General features: G+C 44.2%; 1 protein-coding gene across 3 annotated transcripts in view; it reads right to left on the bottom strand.

Annotated features, from left to right (window-relative positions):
• enah (ENAH actin regulator) overlaps nt 1-27,685 on the bottom strand; it is a 618,517-nt gene that overhangs the window by 151,521 nt on the left and 439,311 nt on the right. For all 3 annotated transcript variants that reach the window (XM_068028274.1, XM_068028276.1, XM_068028275.1), the window contains exon 6: nt 614-942. In XM_068028274.1, the coding sequence (XP_067884375.1) occupies nt 614-942 (329 nt within the window). The remainder of the gene's footprint in view (nt 1-613; nt 943-27,685) is intronic.

The following is a 27,685-nucleotide window of genomic DNA, read 5'->3' as shown; positions in this document are numbered from 1 at the left end:
TTATATAGCACCTATCATGACATCAGGACATAAAAAAGTGCTCTACAGCCAATTAAGTACTTTTTGAAGTGTAGTCACTGTAATGTAGGAAGCATGACTCCCAGGGTGCCTACATCAAGGTGCCACAAAGAGAAGTGCTATACATAACCAGATAATCTTTTTTAAAATTATGTTGGTTAAGGGCTTTAATCATTAGTATTGGCTAAGACACTGGGAAAAACTTCCCTGCTTACCTTCGAATAGTTCCATGTGTGCAGATGGGGCCTCGGTTTCCTTTCTCATCCATAAGATGGCACCTCTGACAGTGCAACACTCCCTCAGTATTGTACTGTAGTATCTGCTTGGATTATTTGCTCAAATCTCAGGCGTGGGACTCAAACCCAAGACCTTCTGACTCCGAGGTGAAAGTATTAGAACTAAGTCAAGGCTGACACCTTCAGCCAAGGTTGACTCCTTGAAGTGATGCTCATGGTTTAACTTCGACTCTTACATTTTCTTGAAAGCATTTCTTTACTTGCTCAGCATCACCCAGAGAAGGTTACTACAGATTATACTGGTTAATATAGTGAATGGGTTCAAGTTGGAGAATTAACCATATCTGACTTGCACTTACCCGTCCCACTTTTCGGAGTTTCGCCCCAGCCAGTGCAGCTGCCAGACCTGTCAGTGGACGATCATCTTCAGCCATCGAAGATGACAAACCTGAGGAGGGAAGAGGTGGGGCAGGAGGGGGAGGTGGAACAGGAGGTAGGGCCTGCCCTGGAAGGGGAGGTGGTGGTCCAGGTGGAGGAGGGGGTCCTGACACTGGCAGCGGAGGTGCAGGTGGTTGTCCCGGTGGCAATGGTGGTCCTGATGCTGGTGGCTGTGATGGTCCAGGAGGAAGAGGGGGTGCGGGTGGAGGGACTGGTGGTCCTTGGACTCCATCGCTTGTAGGAGCAATACCTGTGGTGATAGAATAAAATAATCAGATCAAAACATATCAAAGCCAATACAAAATTACTTTGCGTTTGTATGTTCCTTGTGAAAATAAAAGATAAATAACTAGCATAAGCATATCTTTAAGAAGTTAAGAACTTTCCCCACTCACAACACCGACCTAGCATTGTACATGCAGGGATTGAGGTGTTGATAGTCGCCTTGTGCCTGAAACCAAGATGTAACTTTTGCATGGCTTCAAGACCACCTTCAACAGAGAATACGTCAGGTCCCAAACAACTACAACTGTTTTGCTCAATTGCTGAACGTGGGGGACGCGAAAAGCATCTTGAGTGGCTACAGGAAAGAATATGTGCCTTGCTAGTCTCAGTACAGTGAGAGTTTGCTGCCAGAGTTTAATATCACTTAAGGCCTAGATACAGCAACAACAACATGGATTTTGTTTGGATGAAGGCAGATTAGCACAATGGCTGGAAACCTCTGAAAACCTGAATTTCTCAAGGGAAACCCAGAAACTTACTTTAGCAGCTTGGTTCTGTCTCACTGCTCCGACATGTGCAGATGCCATTGTGGCCTGCCTCCTAACCAACTCAAAGGCAATGACTACCACCGAAAACAAACGCAGATTGAAAAAGTTGTTCCACACACCACCTTTTTGATAGTCTTCACGACTGAAGAGGCAAACACAGCACCTTCACCCACCATGACTGAGAAGGCCACTGGAATCAATGGCATCTATCCTGAATTTCTCAAGAATTCAAGAGCCAGGGCCCAAATGGACGGATGTGGCTTGCCAACCTCACCTCCAACATCCTTGACACTGGGGTAATCTTGGAAGTCTAGTGCCATTCTGAAGTTGTCGCCATCCTTAAAACCAGAGAAACTAGACAAAAATAACAAAAGCTACCATCCTATCGCCCTTCTGTCTATGACCTACAAGGTCGAGCAGTTTGCCCTTAAATGGATAAAACCGGCTTTAGAAGCGACCCTACCAAACAAGCAGGCGGGCTTCGGAGAAGGTAGAAGCTGCTCTGACCAGGTGCTTGTACTCTCTACCAACATTGAAGCAAGGTTCCAAAAACAGCTGAAGACTGAAACTGCCTTTGTAGACTCGTCATCGGCATGATACTATCTTGTGCGAAGGCTTTCCATAATCATTCATGTCACAAAACTCTTTGGCTTATCAACACCCGAATGAGCAACTGTAAGATCGTTCCTATCTTAGCGACAAGACTAGCTGCACAAAAACGCTCAATAATGGCACAGAAAGGATAGACTGATTGGGCTCCTTCTGTGCCATAAATAGCTTTGATAAATATCTATTATAATGGTTTGCCACAAGGTTGATAATCCTGCCAGTCTTTTTCAACATCTATATGGTTGACTCCTTAATGGTGAGAATAAAGGGCATAGGTATAATCCAAGAAATGGCAAGTTGAGGACTGACATCAGGAAGGTCCTATGCACATAATATGATTAATACCTAGAGTGGTCTGTCTTGTAGGATAATGGAGGCAAAAGCAGGCAGTTAGGTGGGATCTGAAGTTTTCTGTGGAAGGGTGAACAAGATGACCAAATGATCACTTCCATCTTCACTTCATGATCTTGTAATAACAGTGACTCAAAGACATGGATTTATTCTCACTGTCCTTTTTTAAAAGTAGACTAGTATTCCAGGTCACCAATTGTTGTTAGATTCTGATATAATCTGATTCACTTTGGTAGTGAGCAGCAGAACTTCCTGACACCACAGTCAGTGAGTAACATTTTACATCTGGTAATCATTCTTATTTGACTGCAGTGATTGGGAATTGTTGATATAGTCTGTCATTCATCTTAAAGTCAAATATGACGCCAAGGTTGCAAACAGTCTAGTTCAGCCTCACACAGTTGCCAAGGAGAAGGATAGAATTGGTAGCGAGGGAACAGTTTATAGCAGGGACTGAAGGCAAAGGCTTCAGTCTTTCCCATATTTAATTGCAGGAATTTCAGCTCAATTAGTATTGGATGACAGAGAAGTAGTCTGATAAGTTAGCAACAGTAGAGGAGTTCAGAGAGGTGATGGCGAGGTAGAGCTGGCTATCAGTGACATGTGAAAATTAAGAGTGTTTTCAGATGATGTTGCTGAGTGGCGGCATGTAGAGGAGAAAGAAAAATTTGACCTGCCGAAAATTAAGTTGGAGGAAACTTCTGCTTATCCAGTATTAATGTCAGACAAGCAGTCTGACAATTTATAGAGTGGAGGGGATGAGAAAGATGGCGGTGAGGTAAGAGCTGGATATCTTGAGGGTACATAGAATCACAGAATGGTTGCAGCACAGAAGGAAGCCATTCAAGCCCAATGAGTCTGTGCCAGCTCTCTGCAAGAGCAATTTAGTGAGTTCCACTCCCCCACCTTTTGCCCACAGCCCTGCAAACTTTTTCTCTTCAGGTGCTTCTCCAATACATTTTTGAAAGACACGATTTAATCCCCCTCTGCCGTCACACTCTCAGGCAGTGCATTCCAGATTTTAACCACTCGGTGTGTAAAAAAGTTTTTCCTAATGTTGCCATTGATTCTTTTGTCAATCACCTTAAATCTGTGTCCTATAGTTCTCAATCTTTCGACCAATGGAAACAGATTCTCTCTATCTACTCCATCGAGACCCCTCACAATTTTGAACACTTCTATCAAATCTCCTCTCAACCTTCTCTTCTCGAAGGAGAACTCCAACTTCTCCAATCTATTCACGTAACTGAAGTCCCTCATAGAGTCATCTACTACGGCACAGAAGGAGGCCATTCAGTCAATCGAGTCCAGACTGCTCTCCATGGAGCTATGCAGTCAGTTCCATTCCCTGGTTCAATCCCCGTAGCCCTGCAAGTCCATTTCTCTCAGATGGCAATCCAATTTCCTTTTGAAATTATTCATCGTCTCCGCTTCCACTACCCCTTGTGGGCAGCGAGTTCCAGGTCATTACCAGCCGTTGCGTAAAAAAGTTGGTCCTCATATTCTCCCTGCATCTCTTGCCCAAAACCTTCAATTTGTGTCCCCTTGTTAATGGGAACAGTTTTTCCTTGTTTAATTTATCTAAGTCTGTCATAATCTTGTAGACCTGTATTAAATCTCTTCTCAATCTACTTTTCTCTAAGGAGAACAACGCAGCTTTTCCAACCTAACCTTCAACTAAAATCCCCCATCCCTGGAACTATTATCGTAAATCTTTTCTGCACCGGTCCAAAATCTTTACATCCTTCCTAAAGAGCAGTGCCCAGAATTCGAAACAATACTCCAGTTGAGACCGAACCTGTGTTTTATCAAGGTTTACCATAACTTCCTTGGTTTTGTACTCTATGCTTCTACTTATAAAGTCCAGGATCCCGTCTGCCTTTTTAACTGCTTTCTCAACTTGCCCTGTCGCCTTGAGTAATTTGTACACATACACCATAGAACATAGAACAGTACAGTACAGTACAGGCCCTTCGGCCCACGATGTTGTGCCGAACCTTTAACCTACTCTAAGATCAAACTACCTACCTACCCTTCATTCTACTATCATCCATGTACCTATCCAAGAGTCGCTTAAATGTCCCCAATGTATCTGCTTCTACTACCACCGCTGGCAGTGCATTCCACGCACCCACCACTCTCTGTGTAAAGAACCTACCTCTGACATCTCCCCAAAACCTTCCTCCAATCACCTTTAAATTATGCCCCCTGGTGATAGCCCTTTCCACCCTGGGAAAAAGTCTCTGGCTATCCACTCTATCTATGCCTCTCATTATCTTGTACCCCTCTATCAAGTCACCTCTCATCCTTCTTCGCTCCAATGAGAAAAGGCCTAGCTCCCTCAATCTTTCTTCGTAGGACATGCCCTCCAGTCCAGGCAGCATCCTGGTAAATCTCCTCTGCACCCTCTCTAAAGCTTCCACATCCTCCCTATAATGAGGCAACCAGAACTGAACACAATATTCCAAGTGTGGTCTAACCAGCGCCTTATAGAGCTGCAGCATAACCTCGCAGCTCTTAAACTCAATCCCCCTGTTAATGAAAGCCAACACACCATACGCTTTCTTAACAACCCTATCAACTTGGGTGGCAACTTTGAGCGATCTATGGACATGGACCCCAAGATCCCTCTGTTCATCCACACTACCAAGAATCCTGTCTTCAAGCCTGTATTCTGCATTCAAATTCGACCTTCCAAAATGAATCACTTCACACTTTTCCAGGTTGAACTCCATCTGCCACTTCTCAGCCCAGCTCTGCATCCTGTCAATGTCCCGTTGCAACCTACAACAGCCTTCCACACTATCCACAACTCCAGCAACCTTTGTGTCATCGGCAAACTTACTAACCCAGCCTTCCACTTCCTCATCCAAGTCATTTATAAAAATCACAAAGAGCAGAGGTCCCAGAACAGATCCCTGCGGAACACCACTGGTCACCGAGCTCCAGGCTGAATACTTTCCATCTACTACCACCCTCTGTCTTCTATGGGCCAGCCAATTTTGTATACAGACAGCCAACTTTCCCTGTATCCCATGCCTCCTTACTTACTGAATGAGCCTACCATGGGGAACCTTATCGAACGCCTTGCTAAATTCCATATACACCACATCCACTGCTCTTCCTTCATCAATGTGTTTTGTCACATCTTCAAAGAATTCAATAAGGCTTGTGAGGCATGACCTGCCCCTCACAAAGCCATGCTGACTGTCTCTAATCAAACCATGCTTTTCCAAATAATCATAAATCCTGTCTCTCAGAATCCTCTCCAATAATTTGCCCACTACCGACGTAAGACTGACTGGTCTGTAATTCCCAGGGTTATCCCTATTCCCTTTCTTGAACAAGGGAATAACATTTGCCACCCTCCAATCATCTGGTACTACTCCAGTGGACAGTGAGGATGCAAAGATCATCGCCAAAGGCGCGGCAATCTCTTCCCTCGCTTCCCGTAATATCCTTGGGTATATCCCGTCTGGCCCCGGGGACTTATCTGTCCTCATTTCATTCAAAATTTCCAGCACATCCTCCCTCTTAACCTCAACCTGTTCGAGCATATCAGCCTGTTTCACGCTGTCCTCACAAACGATTAGGTCCCTCTCACTAGTGAATACTGAAGCAAAGTATTCATTTAGGACCTCCCCTACCTCCTCCGACTCCAGGCACAAATTCCCTCCACTATCCCTGATCGGCCCTACCCTCACTCTGGCCATCCTCTTGTTCCGCACAGAAGTGTAGAACGCCTTGGGATTTTCCTTAATCCTACCCGCCAAGACTTTTTCATGTCCCCTTCTAGCTCTCCTAAGTCCATTCTTCAGTTCCTTCCTGGCTACCTTGTAACCCTCTAGAGCCCTGTCTGATCCTTGCTTCGTCAACATTAAGTAAGCTTCCTTCTTCCTCTTGACTAGCTGTTCCACATCTCTTGTCATTCAAGGTTCCTTCACCCTACCATCCCTTCCTTGCCTCATCGGGACAAACCAATCCAGCAGTCGCAGCAAGTGCTCCCGAAACAACCTCCACATTTCTGTCGTGCATTTCCCTGAGAACATCTGTTCCCAATTTATGCTCCCCAGTTCCTGCCTAATAGCATTGTAATTTCCCCTCCCCCAATTAAATATTTTCCCATCCCGTCTGCTCCTGTCCCTCTCCATGACTATAGCAAAGGTCAGGGAGTTGTGATCACTATCACCGAAATGCTCTCCCACCGAGAGATCTGCCACCTGGCCTGGTTCGTTGCCAAGCACCAAGTCCAACATAGTCTCCCCTCTAGTCGGCCTATCTACATATTGAGTCAGGAAACCTTCCTGGACACACCTGACAAAAACTGCTCCATCCAAACTATTTGCACTAAAGAGGTTCCAATCAATATTAGGGAAGTTGAAGTCACCCATGACAACAACCTTGTTACTTCTGCACCTTTCCAAAATCTGCCTCCCAATCTGTTCCTCCGTGTCTCTGTTGCTATTGGGGGGGTCTATAGAAAACTCCCAATAAAGTGACTGCTCCTTTCCTGTTTCTGACTTCCACCCATAATGACTCAGTAGACAAACCCTCCTCGACGACCTCCCTTTCTGCAGCTGTGATACTATCCTTGATTAGCAATGCCACTCCCCCACCTCTTTTCCCTCCCTCCCTATTCCTTTTGAAGCATCTAAACCCCGGAACATCCAACATCCATTCCTGCCCCTGTGATATCCACATCTCTGTAATAGCCACAACATCGTAGCTCCAGGTACTGATCCATGCTCTAAGTTCATCACCCTTATTCCTGACACTTCTTGCGTTAAAATAGACACACTTCAACCCATCATACTGGCTGCAACTTTGCCCTGTCAATTGTCTAACCTTCCTCACAGACTCTCTGCACTTGGTATCTGCCTGTTCAACAGCTACCCCATCCACTGATCCGTAGCTCCGGTTCCCATCGCCCTGCCAAACTAGTTTAAACCCTCCCGAAGAGCTCTCGCAAACCTCCCGCCCAGGATATTGGTGCCCCTCCAGTTCAGATGCAACCCGTCTTTCTTGTACAGGTCCCACATTCCCCAGAAGGTATCCCAATGATCCACATATCTGAAGCCCTCCCTCCTACACCAGCTTTGTAGCCACGTGTTCAGCTGCACTCGCTCCCTGTTTCTAGCCTCACTGGCACGTGGCACCGGTATCAATCCTGAGATTACTACTCTGCTCGTCCTGCCTTTTAGCTTCCAACCTAACTCCCTATATTCGCTTTTCAGCTCCTCATCCCTTTTCCTAGCTATGTCATTGGTACCGATGTGTACCACGACCTCTGGATGCTCCCCCTCCCCCTTAAGAATCCTGTAGACTCGATCCGAGACATCCCTGACCCTGGCACCCGGGAGACAACATACCATCCGGGAGTCTCGTTCACGACCACAGAATCTCCTGTCTGTTCCTCTAACCATTGAATCTCCTATCACTATTGCTCTCCAATTCTCCCCCCTTCCCTTCTGAGCCACAGAGCCAGGCTCAGTGCCAGAGACCTGACCGCTGTGGCTTTCCTCTGGTAGGTCGTCCCCCCCCAACCGTATCCAAAATGGTATACTTATTAATGAGGTGAATGGCCACAGGGGATCCCTGCACTGTGCGCCTATTCCCTCTCCCTCCCCTGACGGTCACCCAGCTACCTTTATCCTGTAACTTAGGTGTCACTACTTCCCTATAACTGCTCTCTATCACCCCCTCAGCATCCTGAATGATCCGAAGTTCATCCAGCTCCAGCTCCAGTTCCCTAACGTGGTCTGTGAGGAGCTGGAGTTGGGTGCACTTCTCACAGGTGAAGTCAGCAGCGAAACAAGTGGTGACCCTTACCTCCCACATCCTGCAAGAGGAGCATGCAACTGCCCTCGCTTCCATCCCCTCCGCTCTAAATTGACAAAAGAGATGAAAAAAAAATAAAGGAAAACCTTACCTTACCAAACCCTCCACACAAGAGTCCTTTTTTTTTGGTTGGAGGAGGAGGATGGGTGGGAGACACTACACGTGTAGTGTTTCGGGTTTAGCCACTGCCCGACTATATAAGTTTACTTACCCAGCAGTCCCCCCCAGATCTCTCTGTTTCTGCAACCCCTTTTGAATTGTACTCTTTATTTTATATTGCATCTGCTCATTCTTCCCAGCAAAATATACCACGTCACGCTTTTCTGCATTAAATTTCATCTGCCACATACTTGCCCATTACACCAGCATGTCCATGTCCTCTTGATGTCAACCTCAACATAACAACATAAGAACTAGGAGCAGTAGGCAATTCAGCCCCTCGAGCCTGCCCCACCATTCAATACGATCATGGCTGATCTCATCTCGGCCTCAACTCCACTTTCCTGCCCGTTCTCCATAACCCTTCAACCCATTACTAATTAAAAATATGTCTATCTCATCCTTAAATTTACTTAATGTCCTGGCATCCACCGCACTCTGGGGTAGTGAATTCCACAGACTCACGACCCTTTGAGAGAAGTAATTTCTCCTCATCTCTGTTTTAAATCTGCTACCCCTTATCCTAAAACTATGATGTCTCGTTCTAGATTGCCCCACAAGAGGAAACATCCACTCTATGTCTACTTTGTTAATCCCCTTAATCATCTTATATACCTCAATTAGATCTCCTCTCATTCTTCTAAACTCTAGAGAGTAAAGGCCTAAACTGCTCAATCTCTCTTCATAAGACAAATCCCTCATCTCTGGAATCAATCTAGTGAACCTCCTCTGAACTGCGTCCAATGCAACTACATCCCTCCTCAAGTAAGAGCACCAAAACTGTATGCAATACTCCAGGTGCGGTCTCACTTATGCCTTGTACAGTTGCAGCAACACTTCCCTACTTTTATGTTCTATTCCTTTAGCAATAAATGCCAAAATTCCATTTGCCTTCCTTATTACCTGCTGTACCTGCATTCTAGCTTTCTGCGATTCATGCAGAAGGACACCTAGATCCCTCTGCACCGAAGCACTCTGAAGTTTCTCTCCATTTACATAATTGGCCTTTCTATTCTTCTGACCAAAATGGATAACCCCACACTTATCCACGTTAAACTCCATCTGCCAAATTTTGGCCCATTCACCTAACCTACCCATATCCATTTGTAAATTTCTTATTTCTTTATTGCAATTTACTATCCCAACTATTTTAGTGTCATCTGCAAATTTGGCTTTAGTACCTTCTATCCCTGCATCCAAGTCATTAATATAGATTGTAAATAGTTGGAGCCCAAGGACTGAATGGCACTCCACAAGTTACATCTTGCCAACCAGAAAAAGACCCATTTATCCCGACTCTCTGTTTTCTGTTGGTTAGCCAATCCTCTATCCAAGCTAATAAATTGCCCCTGACCCCATGTGATCTACCTTTTGTGTGGCACCTTATCAAATGCCTTCTGGAAGTCCAGAAATACAACATCTACAGGATCCCTATTATCCACTTTGCTTGTCACAACTTCGAAAAACTCTAGCAAACTAGTCAAACACGATGCACCCTTCATAAAACCATGCTGATTCTGATGGATTGCGTTTTGACTTTCTAAATGTCCTGTTATTACTTCCTCAATAATGGATTCTAACAATTTCCCAACGACAGATGTTAAACTAACTGGTCTGTAGTTTCCTACTTTCTGCCTCCCTCCCTTTTTGAATAAGGGCGTTATCTTAGCATTTTTCCAATCCATTGGAACCTTTCCTGCATCCAGGGAATTTTGGAATATTATAACCAATGGATCCACTATCTTCACTGCCACTTCCTTTAAGACCCTAGGATGTAGGCCATCAGGCCCTGGGAACATGTCTGCCTTCAATCCCAATAGATTGCTCAGTACTTTTTCCCTAGTGATGATAATTTTTCTAAGTTCCTCTCTTTCTATAACCTCTGCATTACCTGTTACTATTGGGATGGTACTCGTGTCCTGCACTGTGAAAACTGAGGAAAAATACTGATTTAGTGTCTCCGCCATTTCTGTGTTCCCCACTATTAACTCCCCTGTCTCATACTCCAAGGGACCAACATTCACTTTAGCTACTCTCTTCCCTTTTATATACTTATAGAAGCTTTTGCTATCCGTTTTTATATTTTGCGCTAGTTTTCTTTCATAATTTACCTTTGCTCTTTTTATTACTTTTTTAATAACCCTTTGTTGATCTTTAAAAGTTTCCCAATCTTCCAGCCTGCCACTGGCCTTTGCAATATGGTATGCCTTAGTTTTTGTCTTTGTGTTATCCTTAACTTCCTTGCTTAGCCATGGATGTTTTTTCCCTCTCTTAGAATCTTTCTTCCTCTCCGGAATATATATTAGTTGGGAGGAATTGCATATCTCCTTAAACATCTGCCACTGCTCATCAACTGTCCTACCTTTTAGTCTTCCTGCCCAGTTCACTAGGGCCAAATCTGTCCTCATGGCTATGTAATTATCTTTGTTTAACTCCAGAACGCTAGTGCGGGACTCCAGTTTCTCGCCCTCAAACTGAATTTGAAATTCTAGCATGCTATGATCACTCTTCCCTAGAGGATCCTTAACTATGAGATCATTAATTAATCCCACCTCATTACACAATACCAAATCTAGAATAGCCTGCTCCCTGGTTGGTTCCCCAACATATTGTTCCAAAAAACAATCTCTAATGAACTCTCCCTCGAGGCTACTTTTGCCAATTTGATTAATCCAGACTATATGCACATTAAAATCACCCATGATTATTGCCGTACCTTTCTTACAAGTCCCCAGTATTTCTTGGTTTATACTGTGCCCCACTGCGAACTACTGTTTGGGGACAAGTCCAAATCATTAATATATACATATATATATATATATATATATATATGGCAAGCGGCACTTGCTCAGCAATAACCTGCTCACTGACACTCAGTTTGGGTTCCGCCAGGGCAACTCAGCCCCGGACCTCATTACAGCCTTGGTCCAAACATGGACAAAAGAGCTGAACCCGAGGTGAGGTGACAGTGACTGCCCTTGACATCAAGGCAGGAGTCAATGGGAATCGGGGGGGGGGGGGGTGGGGAACGGGGCGGGGGGGAACTCTCTGCTGGTTGGACTCATACCTAACACAAAGGAAGATGGTTGTGGTTGCCGGAGGTCAATCATTTCAGTCCCAGTTCCTCAGGGCAGTGTGCTCGACCCAACCATCTTCAGCTGCTTCATTAATGACCGTCCCTCCATCATAAGGTCAGAGGTGGGGATGTGCACTCATGATTGCATGATGTTCAGCACCATTCACGACTCCTCAGATACTGAAGCAGCCCGTGTCCAGATGCAGCAACACCTGGACAATAACGAAGCTTGGGCTGATAAGTGCAAGTAACGTTCGCGCCACACAAGTGCCAGGCAATGACCATCTCCAACAAGACAGAATCTAACCATCTCCCCTTGACATTCAATGGCATTACCATCGCTGAATCCCCTATCAACATCCTGCAGGTTACCATTGACCAGAAACTGAACTGGAGTAGTCATATAAATATCGTGGCTACAAGAGCAGGTCAGAGGCTAGGAATCCTGAGGTGAGTAACTCACCTCCTGACTCCCCAAAGCCCCTCCACCATCTACAAGGCACAAGTCAGGAGTGTGATGGAATACTCTCCACTTGCCTGGATGGGTGCAGCTCCAACAACACTCAAGAAGCTCGACACCATCCAGGACAAAACAGCCTGCCTGATTGGCACCCCATTAACCACCTTTAACATTCACTCACTCCCTCCACCAATGATGCACAGTGGCAGCAGTGTGTATCATCTACAAGATGCACTGCAGAAACTCACCAAAGCACCTTCGACAGCACCTTCCAAACCCACGACCTCTACCACCTAGAAGGACAAGGGCAGCAGATACATGGGAACACCAAACCTGCAAGTTCCCCTCCAAGTCACACACCATCCTGACTTGGAATTAGATCACTGTTCCTTCACTGTCGCTGGGTCAAAATGCTGGAACTCCCTTCCTAATAGCACTGTTGGTGTAGCTGCACCCCAAGGACTGCAGCGGTTCAAAAAGGCAGAGCCCCCCACATTCTCAGAGTTAATTAGGGATGAGCAATAAATGCTGGCCTAGCCAGCAACGCCCACATCCTCTGAATAAATAAAAAAAAAGTGGTCCTTGTACTGCCCCCTGGTGAACACCACTGTATCGCTTCCTCCACTCTGAAAAACAACCGTTTCTTCTCCATTTCTGTCACTTAGCAACTATCTTTTTTATTCCATGGGCTTCAACTTTGCTGGCGAGCCTATAATGTGGCACTTTATTAAATGTTTTTTGGAAGCCCATATACACATCAACCGCATTACCCTTATCACCTTTTCTGTTACCTCATCAAAAAACTTGATCAAGTTAGTTAAACACAACTTGCCTTGAACAAATCTGTGCTGGCTTTACTTAATTAATCTGTACATGTCCAAGTGACTGTTAACTTTGGCCCAGACTATCGTATCTAGAAGATTTCTCACCACCAAGGTTAAACTGACTGGCCTGCAGTTGCTGGGTTTATCCTTGCACCCTTTTTTGAACAAGGTGGTAAACATTGGTAATTTTCCAGTTCTCTGGCACCACCCCTATTTCTAAAGAGGATCGGTAGATTATGGCCATTACCCAAGGAGAACTAGACGATCATGACCAGTACATGTGGAACTGATAGTGGCTTTAGCAGATGCTGTCGCCAAGGGGCAGCACGTAGATGGGAAATAGGAGGGGGACGACATCAGAAGTCATGCCACAGGTGTGGGACGAGAAACCATTGTCGGTGATTCTTTGGCTTCACTTCGATAAGAGTGGAGCCAGACGAGTGAAGTCCCACGCAGCTGGACAACAGTGGAGAGGCATTGGAGGAGGATGGTATGGTGAACCGTGTTAAAGGCTGCAGACAGGTCAAACCGGATGAGGAGGGATAAGTTACCTTTGTCACAATCACATAGGATGTCATTTGTTACTTTGATGAGTCATTTCAGTACTGTGGTGGGGGAGCGGGGAATTGGAGGAATTCAAACATGGAGTTTCACAAAAGATGGGCCCGGATTTGGGAGGTGACAACACATTCAAGGATTTTTGAGAGGACAGACGGGTTGGAGATGGGGTGGTAGTTTGCAAGGATGGAGTGTTCAAGGTTGGTCTTTTTGAGAAGAGGGGTGATGATGGCAGATTTCAAGGAGAGGGGGACAGAGAGTAGAGAGAACTGTTAACAATATCAACTAATATGGGAAACAGGAACAGAAGTTGGGTGGTCAGTAGTTCAGTGGGAATAAGGTCGAGGGAGCAGGAGGTGGGTCTCATTGAAAAGTCAAGCTTGGAGAGGACATGAGGGGAGATGGGAGAAAACTAGAGAAAGATGCGAGTTCACTTCCCTCACAGGAAGTTTGGCTCAGTGGGCTAGGGGAAGGGAGGAAAGCAAAAGTTAGCTGATTGGATGGTCTCAATCTCAGTGAAAAAGAAGTACATGAGCTCCTCACACTTGTTATTGGAGATGAGGATATTGAAGATAAGGATGGGGGCTGAAGATAGTTCGCAGTAGAGAAAAGAAACCTGGGGTTATGTTTGCTTTCCAGGATCACCAAAGAACAATGAATAGTTTTGGCAGACGACAGCAGGACCTTTCCTTTCCACAGATGCTGCCAGACCTGCTGAGTGAATCCAGCATTTCTTGTTTTTGTGACAGCAGGACCTATAGTGTTTTGTGGTTTTGCCAGATCTGGCAGTGATTGGCTAAACCAGTTGCCTGCCATATCCATTTAATACTGCACTACTTGGACTTAAAGGAGTGAGATAAGAGCCGTACCTGGGGAGATGACCAGTGTGCAAGTGTGTATTGGTTTTGAGGACTCAGGCTTCAACGGTGGAGATGAGGGTGTGATTGAGCAGATTTGTAGCTGCAGAAATATTGTGTCGAATGGAGGGCCAAAGGTTAGACAATTGGGATTTTGAAAGCGAAGAGAACTTTTTTAGCTAATACGTAACAAGACAATGAGAGGGAGCGCAGTTCTAGATTTAGTCTTAGGAAATGAAGCTGGTCATGTGGACGAAGTAACAGTGGTGACCATTTTGGAGATAGTGACCATAATACAGTTAGATTTAGCATTATTATGGAAAAGGACAAGGATAGAACAGGAGTAAAAGTTCTAAATTGGGGGAAGGCAAATTTTACGAAGCTGAGACGTGATCTGGTGAAAGTGGACTGGATACGGCTACTTGAAGGAAAATCAGTGGCAAATCAGTGGAAGGTATTCAAAAGCGAGATTCTACGGGCACAGTGTCAACATGTCCCCACAACGAAAAAGTGTGGTACGTTCAAATCTAGAGCCCCCTAGTTATCGAGAAGCATATAGGGTAAGATAAAGCAGAAAAAGAAAGCTTATGACAGTCACAAAAAGCTCAATACTTTAGAAAGCCTAGAGGAGTATAGAAAGTACAGGAGTGAAGTAAAGAAGAAAATTAGGAAACCAAAGAGAGGACATGAAAAAATAATAGCAAGTAAAATCAAGGAAAACCCAAAGATGTTTTATCAATACTTAAAGAGCAAGAGGATAACTAAGGAAAGGGTAGGGTCTATCAGAGATGTACAAGGTAACTTATGCCTGGATGCAGAAGATGTGGGCAGGGTTCTTAATGAGTACTTTGTCTTCAAAAAGGAGAGGGATGATGCAGACATTGTCGTAAAAGAGGAGTGTGAAATATTAGATATGATAAGCATAACGAAAGAGGAAGTACTGGAGGGTCTGACATCCTTGCAAGTGGATAAATCACCAGAGCCGGATGGATTGTATCCCAGATGGCGAATGCTCTGAAGATCATGTTCAAATCCTCACTAGATACAGGCATGGTGCCAGAGGATTGGAGGTCTGCAAACGTTGTACCATTGTTTAAAAGGGGTACGAGGGATAGACCAAATAATTATAGGCTGGTCAGTCTGACCTCGGTGGTGGGCAAATTATTGGAATCAATTCTGACAGATACGATAAACTGTCACTTAGAAAGGCACGGATTAATCAGGGATAGTCAGCATGGATTTGTTAAGGGAAGGTCGTGTCTTACAAATTTAATTTAATTTTTTGAGGAAGTAACAAGGAGGATTGATGAGGTTAGTGCAGTGGATGCTGTCTACGTGGATTTTAGTAAGGCATTTGACAAGGTTCCACATGGCAGACTGGTCAGAAAAATAAAAGCCCATGGGATACAGGGGAATGTGACGGGTTGGATCCAAAATTGGCTTAGTGACAGGAAACAAAGGATAATGGTTGCAGATGTTTTTGCAAAGGAAGGCGGTTTCCAGTGGCGTTCCACAGGGCTCAGTGTTGGGTCCCTTGCTGTTTGTGGTATATATTAATGATCTGGGCTTAAATGTGGGAGGCGTGATTGGGAAATTTGCAGATGACACAAAAATTGGCTGTGTAATTGATAGTGAAGAGCTTAGCTGTAGACTCCAGAATGATATCAATGGTTTAGTTGAGTGGGCGGAAAAGTGGCAAATGGAATTCAATCCGGAGAAGTGTGAGGTAATGCATTTGGGGAGGGCAAACAAAGCGAGGGAATACACAATAAACAGGAAGATAGAGAGAGGAGTAGAGGAAATGAAAGACATTGGAGTGTGTGTCCACAGGTCTCTGAAGGTGGCAGGACGGGTGCAGTCCTGGAGTTATACAGCACGGAAACAGGCCCTTTGGCCCATCATGTCTGTGCTGGCCATCAAGCACCTAACTATTCTTGTCCCATTTTCCAGCACTTGGCCTGTAGCCTTGTATGCTATGGTGTTTCAAGTGCTCATCTAAATACTTCTTAAATGTTGCGAGGGTTCTTGCCTCAACCAGCCCTTCAGGCAGTGCATTCCAGATTCCAGCCACCATCTGTTTGAATTTTTTTTTCCTCAAATCCCCTCTAAACTTTCTGTTAAATCTATGCCCCCTGGTTATTGCCACCTCTGCTAAGGGAAAAGGTTTCTTCCTATCTACCCTATCTATGCCCCTCATAAGAGGTAGGTTCTTTACACAGAGAGTGGTGGGTGCATGGAATGCGCTGCCAGCGGTGGTAGTAGAAGCAGCTACATTAGGGGCATTTAAGCGACTCTTGGATAGGTACATGGATGATAGTAGAATGAAGGGTATGTAGTTAGTTTGATCTTAGAGTAGGTTAAAGGTTCAAAGAACAAAGAAGAACAAAGAAAATTACAGCACAGGAACAGGCCCTTCGGCCCTCCAAGCCTGCGCCGATCCAGATCCTCTATCTAAACATGTCGCCTATTTTCTAAGGGTCTGTATCTCTTTGCTTCCTGCCCATTCATGTATCTGTCTAGATACATCTTAAAAGACGCTATCGTGCCCGCGTCTACCACCTCCGCTGGCAACGCGTTCCAGGCACCCACCACCCTCTGCGTAAAGAACTTTCCACGCATATCCCTCCTAAACTTTTCCCCTCTCACTTTGAACTCGTGACCCCTAGTAATTGAATCCCCCACTCTGGGAAAAAGCTTCTTGCTATCCACCCTGTCTATACCTCTCATGATTTTGTACACCTCAATCAGGTCCCCCCTCAACCTCCGTCTTTCTAATGAAAATAATCCTAATCTACTCAACCTCTCTTCATAGCTAGCGCCCTCCATACCAGGCAACATCCTGGTGAACCTCCTCTGCACCCTCTCCAAAGCATCCACATCCTTTTGGTAATGTGGCGACCAGAACTGCACGCAGTATTCCAAATGTATTCCAACATCGTGGGCCGAAGGGCCTGTACTGTGCTGTACTGTTCTATAATTTTGTATACTTCAATCAGGGCCCCCTTCAGCCTTCTCTGCTCTAAGGAAAACAACCCTAGCCTATCCAGTCTCTCTTCATAGCTGAAATGCTCCAGCCCAGGCAACATCCTAGTGAATCTCCTCTGCAATCGCATCCTTCCTATAGTGGCGACCAGAACTATACACAGTACTCCAGCTGTGGCCTAACCAGTGTTAGATACAGCTGGTAGATAAAGTGGTGAAGAAAGCATATGAAATGCTTTCCTTTATTGGTCGAGGTATAGAATACAAAAGCAGGGATGTAATGCTGGAACTGTATAGAACGCTGGTAAGGCCACAGCTGGAGTATTGCGTGCAATTCTGGTCACCACATTACAGGAAGGACATTAATTGCTCTGGAGAGAGTACAGAGAAGATTTACAAGAATGTTGCCAAGGCTTGAAAGTTGCAGCTATGAGGAAAGATTGGATAGGCTAGCGTTGTTTTCCTTAGAACAGAGGAGTTTTTTTCCCCAATTGACTTCCCCAAGAGAACGAAGATTTTAAATGAAAGGTGAGGGTGGCACAAAGTGAGATGCTCAAAAGGAGGAGAAAGTGCCAGAGTAGGGGGACAAATCAAGGTTTGATTTGGTGATAAAAGCTACACCGTCACTGTGATGGGTATTATGAGAGGCTTCTGTTTTTTTTAAAAAAACATAAGGACTCTTATGTAAATTGTGGAAACGTGGATTCATTTGGAAGCCTGCTGGACTGTCTTTTTCACTGGGGTCATTGAAAGGACATGACTGAAAACACTTGCTGAAAGAATCAAGGAGTATTAAAAACAACCTCTACTGGAGATAACCTGCCTTAAGATAAATAAATAACAGGAATCTGGGACAAAGGGGAGATGTTTATAGAGAAGCCACATGTCATGATTTATGGAGCTCAGGAGGTTGACTTTCAGTTTTGGGGTTTGGATTGTTTTCAGTTCAGTTGGGGTGTGAACTGTTTTGAAGAGAGTTGGTGTTTTGCCTGTCAAGGAAAAAAGACACCCCCCCAGCTCATCTTTCCTGCACCTCTCGAATAGACCCTGAGAAGTCCAGTGTGTCAGCTCCTCTTCCCTCCTGTCTTTGGAAAAACTGTGCAATCCAAGTGTGTGCTGGCTGAAACCCCTGATGCCACATTTCTCCTGGAAAAACCTGCCAGATTAATTCTCGATGCCACCCGAAAAGTACTGCTCCAGAGAAAAATCCCAGTGACCTGTCACCATACACCCAGACTAAAAGGGACAACTAACATCCTTCCATATCTTTTTTTTCTTCAAGCATTAACAAGTATTTGGCCAAAGTACTCTTTTTGTCTTTTTCTTGTAGCAGACCTCTGCAGAGAGAATTTCTGTATTTTTTTTCAGTTTGTGTGTAGGTATTTTAAAAGGGACCTTTCATATTTCAATCTCTGTGTTAATGCTTTGCTTTGTTACCGGATAAGTCTTGTATAATAATAAACTGATAATATTGTTGTTTATTAAAGAAACCTGGTTGGTGTAGTTCATTCTGGGATAAAGAATAGAACATATGATTGACTGCATCAGTAACTGGGTAAACGTTTAAATATATGTTGTGACCTGTGGAGAAGTGGAACTAGAAAAGACAGTGCATTACTCCCACCTCAGTCATAACATGGGGCAGGGCAAGTGGTGGAAGGTATAGCCAGATGGAAAGGCTTTACTTAGGGGAACGTATCATCACCCCTCAGCCAGGTTTCTGTCAAGGCCATGATGTCGATACAATCATCCACAATGAGCTCATTCACAATGGTCACATTCATAATTGAACAGACATTCTGGAGGAAGACACAGAGAAAAGGGGTGATAGCTGATCTGCTCGTAGACTCCACAGGGTCAGCGCTGGGAGATGCAAGTTGGATGAGGAACAGTTTGGCATGGTTAGCCCCCAGCGGGTGTGCTGGGTGAGATCAGCTAGAGAGTGGGATGGGGCAGTTGGAGTTGCTGCTCATAAGGAGGCAGCAATGAGCCCTTCAGAGAGACAGAGGGAAGCTGTAAGCTTATCTGAGTGTCAAGCCTGGGGCAGCAGCAGGACAAAGGGAAGGTGCTGTAGTTTGGGGGAGAGGGGAGAAATGAAATGAGACTCGATGACAGGAGAGGGGATCTACAAGTGTTAAAGTAAAAAGTTTTTTGAAAAAAGATTAAGAAATAAAGTGGAAAAACAAGTGATGGGCTCGGGTGTTTTCCAGCCAAAATGTGCAGACGAATGGACAGAGGGAAAACTCAAGTTACATAGTCCTGGTTAGCTGGCAATTATTAGGATGCATGTATCCTGGCAGTAAATGGGGAACAGAGGGACTCCAGAGTTTAAGTCAGAGGTCCCATGGTGGGATAAAGTTGACATTGGTAGGGTGGAGTCAGCATGGAGTATCAACCATCTGTTGTCCAAGCTTGGAGACAGGTGTGGTGAGCTAGTGAAGTTTAGAAGCTATTTTAAGAATACAGCATCGGAGAAAGCACTGATAGGATGCATTTCCATGAAAATGGAAGTTCCAGGTGGTGTGTTGAATCTGTTGCAGGCAGAAGGAAACTGCAAAGTTGGAAGTCACCATAAGATTGAGAAACGGTAAAGAAATGCACTTTGGCCCAGGAGAAATGCACTTCTGGCCAGGAACCAGACTTTAGGAGAAGCTCAGTATGTAGGTAAACATTCAGTTGGTTTTGTAGATTGTTACTCGGTACATGTTTAGTGGCGAGTCTACTAAGATTCTTAGGTCTCTTTCAGCTTCATACTTGGTTGTTACAATACCACTTACGATGTATGTGTCACCTATTTTTTTCTTCTGATGTGCAGTATTTCAGACTTGTCTGCATTAAATTCCATCTGCTACTATTCTGTTCAGATGACATCCACCTGAAGAGAAGCAACATGCTTTCCAGACCCCTTATGAATATCTTGAACAACTAATGGAAGGAGGCAGCTCCATGAACATCTCCATCCTCAACACGTCAGTGCAAAAGACAAGGCTGAAGCATTTGCAACTGTTTTCAGCCAGAAGTGCCACGTGGATGATCCATCTCAGCCTCCTCCTGATGTCCCCAACATTACAAATGTCATTGCAAATGTAGTTCCGAAGAAGGGTCACTGATCCGAAACGTTAACTCTGCTTCTCTTTCCACAGATGCTGCCAGACCTGCTGAGTGGTTCCAGCATTTCTTGTTTTTATTTCAGATTTCCAGCATCCGCAGTATTTTGCTTTTATTACAAATGTCATTCTTTGGCCAATTTGATTCACTCCTTGTGATACCAAAAAAACCCAGCTGAGCGCACTGAATACAGCAAAGGTTATGGGTCCTGACAACATCCCAGCTGTAATACCAATGATGTGCTCCAGAACTAGCAGCGCCTCGAGAAAGCTATTCCAGTACAACTACAGACTAGCATCTACCCAACAAAGTGGAACATTTCCTAGATACGCCCTGTCCACAAAATATGTTCAGGAGAATTTTCTTGATCAGTACATTTCCAGCCCAACGAGGGCATTGCTGGATATGGATCTGGAGATTGAGGTGGGTGAAGTGGATCATGAGTCAGTAGGGGGACATTTAGGAACAGTGATTATAGTATCATTGGGTTTAGATTACCTATGGAAAAGGACAAGGAGCAATCTAAGGTAAAAATACTTAAATGGAGAAGGGACAATTTCAGAGGGTTGAGAACAGGTCTTTTTTTTATTCATTCATGGGATGTGGCGTCGCTGGTCAGGCCAGCATTTATTGCCCATCCCTAATTGCCCTTGAGAAGGTGGCGGTGAGCTGCCTTCTTTAACTGCTGCAGTCAATGTGGGGTAGGTACACCCACAGTGCTAGTGGTTAGATACAACCGAGTGGCTTGCTAGGTCATTTCAGATGGCATGTAAGAGTTAACCACATTGCCGTGGGTCTGGAGTCACATGTAGGCCAGACCAGGTAAGGACAGCAGATTTCCTTCCCTAAAGGATATTAGTGAACCAGATGGGTTTTTACAACAGTCGACAATGGTTTCATGGCCATCATTATTAGACTAGCTTTTTTAATTCCAGATTTATTATTTGAATCCAAATTCCATCTTCTGCTGTGGTGGGATTTGAACCCATGTCCCCAGAGCAATACCCTGGCAATACTAGTCCAGTGACAATCCCACTACGCCACCGCCTCCCCGGTGGTGTCCTGGGTAAACTGGAACCAAAGATTGGCAGGCAAAACTGTAATTGAACCATGGGCTGCCTTTAAAGAGGCGACAGCTTGAGTACAGTCGAAATACATTCCCACCAAAGGGGCAAGGAACAGGAGCTCCCTGGATGACGAAAGAGATAGGGAGTAAGATGAAGCAGAAAAAGGGTGTGTATGACTGATGTCAGGTTGATAATACAAGTGAGAAATTTCAGAGGGGACATGAAAAGGGAAATAAGAGGGGCAAAGAGGGAGTACGAGAAGAGACTGGCAGCCTAGATAAAAGGAGGAATCCTAAAGCTTCTATAAGAATCATAGAATGGTTACAGCACAGAATATAAATATTAAAAGGGTAGGAACAGGGGTGGGGCTGATTTGGGACCAAGAAGGAGACCTACAAATGGAGGCAGAGGGCTTGGTTGAGGTACTAGGTGAGTACTTTGTATCTGCTTTTACTAAAGAAGATGTTGCTGTCAAAGTCATAGTGAAAGAGGAGGTAGTTGAGATACTGGATGGGCCAAAAATTGATAAAGAGGAGGTACTAGAAAGGCTGTTTGTACATAAAGTTGGTAGTTATCAGGACTGGATGGATGCATCCGAGGATACTGAGGGAAGGGTAGAAATTGCAGAGGTACTGGACATAATCTTCTAATCCTCTTGGATATGGGGGTGGTGCCAGAGGACTGGAGAATTGCAAATGTTTACACCCTTGTTTAAAAAAGGATGCATGGATTAAACCCAGCAACTACGAACATGCAAACATATGAACTAGGAGCAGGAGTAGGCTACTCGGCCCCACCATACAGGCCAATCAGTTTAACGTCAGTGATAGGAAAGCTTTTAGAAATGATAATCCGGGACAAAATTAACAGTAATTTGAGCAAGTGTGAATTAACTGAAGAAAGCCAGCATGGATTTGTTAAAGGCAAATCACATTCAACTAACTTGATTGAGTTTTTTGGTGAGGTAATAGAGATGGTTGGAGGGGTTTGATAAAGTACCACATAATCGGCTTGCTAGAAAAGTTGAAACCCATGGAATAAAAGAGACAGTGTGGCACGGATATTAAGTTGGCTGAGTGACAGGAAACAAGAGTAGTGGTTGTTTTTCCAACTGTAGGAAGGTATGTAGTGGGGTTCATCAAGGGTTGGTACAAGGATTACTGCTTTTCTTGATCTATAATTAATGATTTAGACTTGGGTGTACAGGGCACAATTTTAAAATTTGCCGATGACACAAACCTTGGAAGTATAGTGAACTGTTAGGAAAACTGTGATAGACTTCAAGAGGACAGGCAGGCTCGTAGAATGGGCTACAGATGGCAGATAAAATTTAACACAGAGATGTGTGAAGTGATACATTTTGGTAGGAAGAAAGAGGAAAGGCAATTTCAACTGAAGGGGACAACTGTAATGGAGGTGCAGGAACAGATGGGCCTCGGAGTATATGTACACATATCATCGAAGGCAGGACAGGTTGAGAAAGTGGCTAAAAAAGCATATGAGATCTTGGGCTTTAAAAATAAAGACAGAGCTCAAAAGCAAGAACCTTTATAAAACACTGGTGCAGCCTTGACTGGAGTATTGTTTTCAATTCTCGGTGCCGCATTTTAGGAAGGATGTGAAGGCTTCAGAGAGGGTGCTGAAAGGATTTACGAGAATGGTCCAGGGATGAAGGATTTCAGTTATGAATGAGACGTTAAACAGAGGCCCCACCTGCCCTCTCAAAAGATCGCTATAGATGCCATCGCACTATTTCGAAGAGTAGGGAAGCTCCCCCCGTCTCCTGGCCAACATTTAGCCTTGAACCAGCACCAGGAAAACAGATTATTTTTTTAGAATTAGAATATTAGAATATTACAGCGCAGTACAGGCTCTTCGGCCCTCGATGTTGCGCCGACCTGTGAAACCATCTGACCTACACTATTCCATTTTCATCCATATGTCTATCCAATGTCCACTTAAATGCCCTTAAAGTTGGCGAGTCTACTACTGCTGCAGGCATGGCGTTCCACACCCCTACTACTCTCTGATTAAAGAAATTACCTCTGACATCTGTCCTATATCTATCACCCCTCAACTTAAAGCTATGTCCCCTCGTGTTTGCCATCACCATCCGAGGAAAAAGACTCTCACTATCCACCTTATCTAACTCTCTGATTATCTTATATGTCTCTATTAAGTCACCTCTCCTCCTCCTTCTCTCCAACGAAAACAACCTCAAGTCCCTCAGCCTTTCCTCGTAAGACCTTCCCTCCATACCAGGCAACATCCTAGTAAATCTCCTCTGCTTATTATCTGTTCATTTATCTCATTTCTCATTTGAGACCCCTTTCTGAATGCAACACCAAAGGGACTACACTGCAAAATTACTTAATTGACCATGAATATATCCTGAGGCTGTGAAAGGTGCTTATATAATTGATGGGTTAAATATTGTTGAATCTTTTCCATCAATTCAGCAAGACCTTCAAATGTCATCACATGCAAGATGCATGTAAGAAGCCCAAGCACAGTTGTAAAACATCAATCAAGCCTTCCATCTTTCGAAGCTCAGACTGAAAATTCAGTTGATTTGAAGTCTTGGATCTATCTTTTCCTCATGCAGTATCAAGGACAATTTCGTTCAAAATCAAAAGCAGTGGTCACCATTTTTCAGCATACTCGTGTAACATTGTAATTCCTGTCTATTGATACTACTTGAATATTTACATGGTATCATGTGTTTGCAGTGCAGCACTGCAAAGGTGCATGATATTTGTTTGTTGTTTAGTTAGTTTTGTCCCCTTTTCTCTCCTCTCCTCCTGGCCTGCTAGAGGAGTGTTCAGGAGGTGCGAGACTCTCCAGTACATCACCCAAGTGGCCATTCTGCACGTGGGATCCTATATAGCAATTGCTGGCATGTTGTTTGTCATCAGATCCTCTCTTGACAGCCACATTTCAGCAAGCAGGAGAAAATTATTTTCCCCTCAGTTCCAAAAAGATACTGAGACAACCTGTAGCAAGCACCCTTACAGCTGACCCAGTGAAGATCAGTAAGCTTAGCACAGATGGAAATCTAAACCAGGGTCTTTACCAAGTACACGATGTTCACTTAATACTGAAATAAAACTCAAATTGATGCAATTTATTTAGCTCACCTGTCAGCAAAAAGACACGCATTTACATAACACCTTTCAGGACTCACTAGATGTCCCAAATTGCTTTATGTTAACACTGCATATTTCATCATAACCACAGAAGTGTCAAACTGTTGTTTAGCAGCAAACTGACAGTCACGTAACTAACACTTGGGCTACACTGAAGAAAACGGTTTTTCGTTCATCCCCTAGAATTAATAGATTGTAGCAGAGAGAAAGCCTTACCCTGTAGAATTGTAGGTTCAGCCAGCTGAGGGGGTGCCTGGGTGATTGGCTCAGGAGCCGAGGAGTCTCCCAGCCGAGAGAGAGAGTTCTCAGCAGAGGCAGGCAGCTTGGGGGAGGTAGGGGTGACTACAGAGGGAGGAGGTGGTACAGGAGGTTGAGATATAGGGACAATGGTGTTTGATAATGCAGGAGTGGTGTGAGAAGATGTCAGTGAAAGTGGCAGATGAGATGGAGGACGAGGAGGGGGAGGAGGTGGGGGTATAGATTGGGCAGGATTTGGGACTTGCTGGGGTAAAATATCTGGTGGACCATTAATGACGGTAGGTGATGGTGGCTTCTGGATTTGGATGGGAGTTGGAACAGGAAGAACTGGTCGAGGTCCTGTGGCTTTGGCAGGGGGACTGCTGATAACCACAGGTGGGGAAGGTGGAAGAGGGGAAAAATTAGTGGCAGACCAGACCATTGGTTTGGGGACTGAAGGAAGAGATGGAGGAGCACTGATGGGAGATGGCGGTCCAGGAGTTCTATGTACAGGACGAGGAACAGTTGCATAATGGGGTAAGACAGGATGGAAGGCAGAACCGAGTGAAGTGGCAAAGCGAGATGCTGAGTGGCGTAAAGGTGGGGTGGGTGGGGTGGAGTTAGATGAGGCTAGTGATGCATACTCTGAGACAGAATCAGATGAGGAGGGAGTGAATGAGGAGACAGGGACAGCAGACATAGCTTTTGTGTAAGGTGGTGGAGGGATTGATGGGGGTTGACAGCTGCTGTATTCAGGAGGTGGCGTGTTGTATTCAAAAGATGAGGCTGGAAATGAAATGAAAGCAGCACAGAAAGGAGACAACAGGAGAGAGAAAGAAGAGAAAAAATATGGCTAACATAGCAACATAGTCAGTAGTGAAAAAAAACCATGTTTTAAAAAGCTGCAGTTTGCCTCATAGGACTGTCATGGGAAACTGACAGAAATACCAGCCCACTGCAACCTATTTCAAAACAGCATTAACAAAGGGTGCTAGACATAAAGTAAAATTAAAATCAATCTGTGTAAACTAGAATCAAATGCTTCAACTCAGTCGAATGGCTACTTGGCTGAGTCCAGATATTCCTGTTTCACAAGTTGCTGCACAACAATTATAATAATTTAAACTGGATCGAAAAGGTCCAGGTTTCAATTGATTGATTTTTTTTCCAATAACAAGGAGTTATCCCCTTCTCCAGGCACAGCATGTTTTGGATTGGTCAAAGGGAAACCACCATACATCGAATTTCACAATAGACACTGAAGTACAAAAACAGGTTTATAACCAAGGATTCTCAAAGATCAATTCCTCAGTGGGTTTTCATAGCTTTGTATAGGAAAACTACACTTAATCAGTGATCCTCCCTTTTCTTTAAAAAAAGCAGTCTCCCACATTCAATTCTTGGTTTATGCCCAATTGGTTGGTCTCAGCCGGAAAGCAGTGGTGGGCTATAATGGGCCTCAATGCACCCAGGGTGGGGGACAGAAATCAGCCAGGGATCCCTTTCCTAATTAGTATCCAGTGATCCCTATTGGAAAGTGCACACATGTGTGCGTCAGGTGAGGACACGGCCAGACATTCGCTGCCTTCCTCTCCTGAGGCACAAACCTTCCATGTTACAAATCCACGAATGCGAGCAATCCTCGAGTACCTCACTGAAAGCAACCATTCTTCATGCCTAAACTGAGGTACTGACCAGCATTATAACTAAGTCTAATCTGTTCACATCAATATCCACACACTCAAGCACGTTCAGCGGGTGTCACTGAGGGGTAATCAGGAGCAGGAGCACTGACTGATTTTTCACTTCCACTCTCAGGGATACTGAGGCCAAATATAGTGTGCCTGCTGAAATCTGCTAATTCAGCAAAGACGAGAAAGCAAAGTGGTGGTCCACACTTAGTGGTCTCTGTGATTTAGTAGCTGCGATTTTACCCACTTTATTGCAACAAGAAAAAATTCAGAAGGTCATAAAAACTAATTTTAGTCTTTAGAAATGCCAATTGGCCAGAATTTTTTGCTTTCATTTTTTAAAAAATTCAAACATTTTCTATGACTCATTGAATCTTGTTTGAACATGTGATTAAGATTACTTGTAGCAGCTAACTTTGAGGGAAACAGCTTTTTCATTCATGTTTCAAGATATAAATCCCACCCACCCCTTCCCTTTTTGGCTAGTCCTGTGAGGCAAGCTGTAAAAAAACACACAGTTCAGAAGATAAATCAATATTAGCCAGTGGTAATCATTACTCATTCAGTGAGACAATGAATCAGCATCTCTATAAACAAAAAGCAAACTTTTAACACAGCTACAGTATCCCCTATAGAGTCCAATTTATAGATGCATAAACCCACAGTTGATACCATGGCTTTAAATTGTTCCTCAATTTTTACTGTTTCGAATTTCAAGTTCAAATATGTTTGCCAGTGAACTTCCCAACCGGACATTTCTACATTTACAATAAACAGTCTCACATTGTGCAAGTGGAAAAAATATTTTCTGACAGTTATTATTGTTATGACTGAGGTGGGAGGAGTGTACTGTCTTTTCTAATCCCACTTCTCCGCAATTAACAACATATATTTTTAAAATGTTTAAACAGTTACCGATCTGGTCAATCATATACTCTTTATCCCAGAATAATACACCAACCAGGTTTCTTTAATAAAACAACAAAAATGATCAGTTCATTATCAAACAAGACTTATCCAGTAATGAAGTAAAGCATTAACACACAGATTGAAATATGAAAGTTCCCTTTATAAATTCCCCACACACACACTGAAAAAAAAAATATCTCTGCAGAGATCTGTACAAAAAAAGCAATACTTTGGCCAAATACTTGCTAATTCTTGAAGAAAAAAAAATATATGTAAAGAAGTCAGTTGTCCCTTTTGGTCTGGCGTCCAGGTACACGGAGATGGGTCACTGGGATCTTTTCAGAAGCA

This window comes from Heterodontus francisci, chromosome 3, assembly GCF_036365525.1.
Source record: "Heterodontus francisci isolate sHetFra1 chromosome 3, sHetFra1.hap1, whole genome shotgun sequence".
Taxonomy (NCBI): domain Eukaryota; kingdom Metazoa; phylum Chordata; class Chondrichthyes; order Heterodontiformes; family Heterodontidae; genus Heterodontus; species Heterodontus francisci.
This window is presented reverse-complemented; position numbering and strand designations above follow the sequence as displayed.